We start from the raw sequence: 3,876 nt of genomic DNA, 5'->3' as shown, positions 1-3,876 counted from the left end.
ATATATATATATAATTTTGTGTTTAAAAACCAAACATCAAATCTTAATAATTTTTGGTTTCTGATAATTTTCAAACTCTTGTTCTATAGTTTATTAATTTTATTGTACAGCAAGTATAATTATAACTAAAATATTTTGTTTTTCTAAGTAATTGATAAATGTAATAATTGTTATTGCATATGTTAAAAAACAGCTACTATAACATCTAAAAGATTGTAATGTTATTCCCATGTCACTTCATTGAATTTACTTAACAACTTCATGTATGTTTTTATTTATATTTTGTGTTGAGTAGGCCTTAATGTTATGTAGTATGATTTATATGAATAATATTGCTTTTTCAACATTGATATCTATGAATCATCACCTTATAAATAATGTAATTAGTAACATTCAAAAAAATATTGGAAAGGTGTTCATTATAAGAGAGTGTATATAATTCCAACTGACCTTCATACTCTCTGGTGGAAAATGTTATATACCATATTATTAAATCTAGACTTTAATACTAAAATATACATGTATTCAATACTCATTATTGAAGTAGGCTTATATTTTTATATTTAGCTGTAGTACTTTATTTAAATAAGTATTATTTAAATTATTTTGTATTTTTTATAGTCTGGTATTCTCAAGCCTAACATATAGCTCTGTAGTTTTACCATTAAGAGATGTTTACATTTTTAATATATGTCATCACATGATTAAATGATCTAAAGAGAAATAATTAAGTGACTAGGAAATGTTAGTCTATATCTCTAAAACTTTATTAATAATTAAAATATTCAATAAAACTATTGTTTTTCATCATAATTCTGGTGTAAATTGAGTACTGTCACATCAAATAATTTAAACACTGAGCAAACATAACATGTTTATTATAAAAAATATTTTTAAGCTAAATATAACTTTCTGAATTTAGATCCACAAACTTTTTATCATACTGTTTAATATTTAAAATAAAAGTTTGCATTTTTTGTTTGGAATTGCAAAAGCAATGAATGAGAGGAGTGGGAAGGGGGGAAAACCCGAAAGATAATGAATACTATAGTGTTTTAAGTTTATCAAATGCTCCTGGATATAAAAATCTACTGGCAATTTTGGGAAAATATTCTAAACTTTTAAAAATATGACTTTCACAATAAAAAAGGCACAGAATTATTTCCTCCATTTTGCAGTTTTAATTCAATTTTGAATGTAGTATCAAAATTCCTTGACACGTTTTAAAAGACAATTATAATGTTATGCTATAAGATATAAGCATGATAAAATAATTGCCATAAAGAACTATTTATTTGCCATACATTTGCCATAATTGGATATCAACCAAATTTCAAAATAACTGGTCAAATAAGGACTTCTTAAAGGATGCTCAGGCATATATTGATAATAGTTTTCATGAGTATAGGGTAATTGTCCTATATTTGAAAAAGTTACAATAGAATATATGTTTCTATATAAAGATAATGGCTCTTAAAACGGTGAGAAAAGAGCCATCTAAATAATATGATCTAGCGCAAGCACCACTAAGATATATTTGGTCAAATTAAAACAACTAAGCCTTTATACTGACCCTAAAAAGCTTGTTTTGTTGCAGGCTATGTGAAGTGGGGAACTGTGGAAGTCTTGTTTATAAATAGACTATACCACTGTCTTTCAGGAATCCTTCGGAAACCCATTAGGCACGAAAAGGATGTGTGCAGATGAAAGACACTATATTAGGTAGGAGAAACATAAGATCTGTATCTGTTCTCAATCAGGAAGAACATTCACAAACTTTTCATTGTGTGAGTAATTTGAACTTTTAATATTAGAGAGATATCTTGGGTCTTCTTTGAAAGTTGAATCTGTTCTTAGGTTGACATCTATTCAATTATAATTCTCTAACATCTGAGACAGTTCAGTATTTATAAGAATGAGAACATTTTGGCATAAAAGAATTAAAATGAAGACAACATACAATTTAAATATGTATTATTAATTCTTACAAAAAAAATTAATCAAAGCACATACTAAGTTTGTAAATAAGATATCATTAGCTAATATTTTAAAAACTAAAATGTGGAGTAGATCCCAAATATTTTCTTAAATTAAAGAAGCAAGACATTAAAAACAAACAGCAATAACAACAAATCTCTGAGAATAAACAGAACTTTGCTAATTCAGTTAGAAATTTTATTTGGTATCCAAAAGGACATAAGGTCATGTTATTTCAAATTCACAGAAAATTCTAAACATTTTCATTTAAGGTATAAAGTCATTCTATAAATCTGATGCCATCCTTAAATAAAGTATTTATTTAGGTGAAATATAATTGTATTTATCATAACCATGAGATAGTTTATATTATGGAAGGCATTACACAGATTAATGATAGTAACTCCTGATTGAGCTTATCATCATGCAATATATTCATAGAAACTTGGAAAGCATAATCTAAAAATTAAAAGAAAATTACAAATAGAATTTATAAACAATGAAATAATTTTGTTTATATTTAGTTTATTTTTAATCATTTATACATTTTATACTTAATGCTTAATCTTTTGGTTAAACAAGAACTGATATAATCAAAATAAAGGTAGCTTTACAAGATTATAAGCTAAGCAGAAGTCTATATTTGCTTTTAATTTCTATAATACTAAAAACAATAGTAAATGTAAAATATTTTGCTATAATTAACATGCAATATTAAAAGAAAGAGGACAAACATGACAAAGGGGATGGTAGGTGTAAATCTAATTAGAAAATAGATTTACCTTTTAGATAAAAACAAAAACTTAGATCTTTGCTCTGCCAATTGATATTGTTAAAGTTTCAGATGGCAAAATGTTAAGCAAAGTACTCTCTCAAGCCAGACAGTAAGAAAACTATTTATTTCATGTAACTTAAAAAAAAAAGAAAAAAAAATAGTTTAAAACTGGTCAAAGACAAATTTTGTTAGTCTTTTAAGGAGAAATGAACTAAACAGTGCATTTAAGGGTAAAACAGCATGAAATGTATCCCCTTAGATTAAGTGTACCAAGAAAATACCTAACAGTGATTCCACAAGTGCTACGATCCTTTATACAAAGTTGAATAAGTTCATTATTTCCTCAGCAGTTAAATGGATTCAGCCTGTGTTCCCAGAATAACAGTTAGAGTTGATGCATGTGCCTGCTTACTTGTTTCATCTGTCCAATTTGCAGTGACTGTCCCCCACAGAGCACCAAAGGGGCACAGCAAACACATGAAGGGATCACAAGCCTACAGAATGAGCTTCACAGTAACTTGCATCTCTACACGAAGATGTAAATTCAGAGCAACTTACCCGACTCACTGCAACAAAGATGATAAAGTTTGCAAGGAGTGCAAATCATGTAATACTTCAGGGAAATGCAGTATGCAGCTGCTGCTCCAGCCTGTAAATTGGACTGCACTGACATTACAATCAACTGTTACTGACAAAGCTCGCGAGAGTTGGCAGCAGCAACTTGATCTAGAAGCAGCCAATCTACTTTCTGACATCTGTTCAGAGGCTAATGGTATGAATGCAATAGTGATTCATTTACAAAAGTATTAGGGGATTCATGCTTCAAGATTGCAGGAGCTCATCTCAGAGAGAGGGAGGAAAAAAAAAAAAAATAGAAGCTTCTTTAACAGAAGCTGAAACCGAATAGAAAACGCACATTTTTTTAACACTACCAGAACTCTTAAGATTTTTCCCTCTTTATTGAATATTTATTTTTCTTATACTCATTTTAAGATTCAAAGATATATATCTTGTTCTAAAAAAATGCTGTTATTGAAATCTTTGTACCTTCAATCTGTGCCCATCATGTAATTATAAAGGAATTTAAAAGATAAATTAGGAAAATACTCTCTAGATAAAATATG

The 3,876-nt window shown here is 28.1% G+C and overlaps 1 protein-coding gene across 1 annotated transcript in view; it reads right to left on the bottom strand.

Moving 5' to 3' along the window:
* BCHE (butyrylcholinesterase) overlaps positions 1-3,452 on the bottom strand; it is a 49,214-nt gene extending 45,762 nt beyond the window's left edge. Inside the window, exon 1 of the mRNA XM_006908174.3 lies at positions 3,311-3,452. Coding sequence (XP_006908236.1) covers positions 3,311-3,425 — 115 coding nt within the window. The 5' untranslated portion in view covers positions 3,426-3,452. The remainder of the gene's footprint in view (positions 1-3,310) is intronic.
* Between the last annotated feature and the right edge of the window lie 424 nt (positions 3,453-3,876).

The sequence above is a fragment of the Pteropus alecto genome, unplaced genomic scaffold, assembly GCF_000325575.1.
Source record: "Pteropus alecto unplaced genomic scaffold, ASM32557v1 scaffold81, whole genome shotgun sequence".
In the NCBI taxonomy this organism is placed as follows: domain Eukaryota; kingdom Metazoa; phylum Chordata; class Mammalia; order Chiroptera; family Pteropodidae; genus Pteropus; species Pteropus alecto.
Note: the sequence above shows the minus strand (reverse complement) of the source record. Positions and strands in the feature narration are given on the sequence as shown.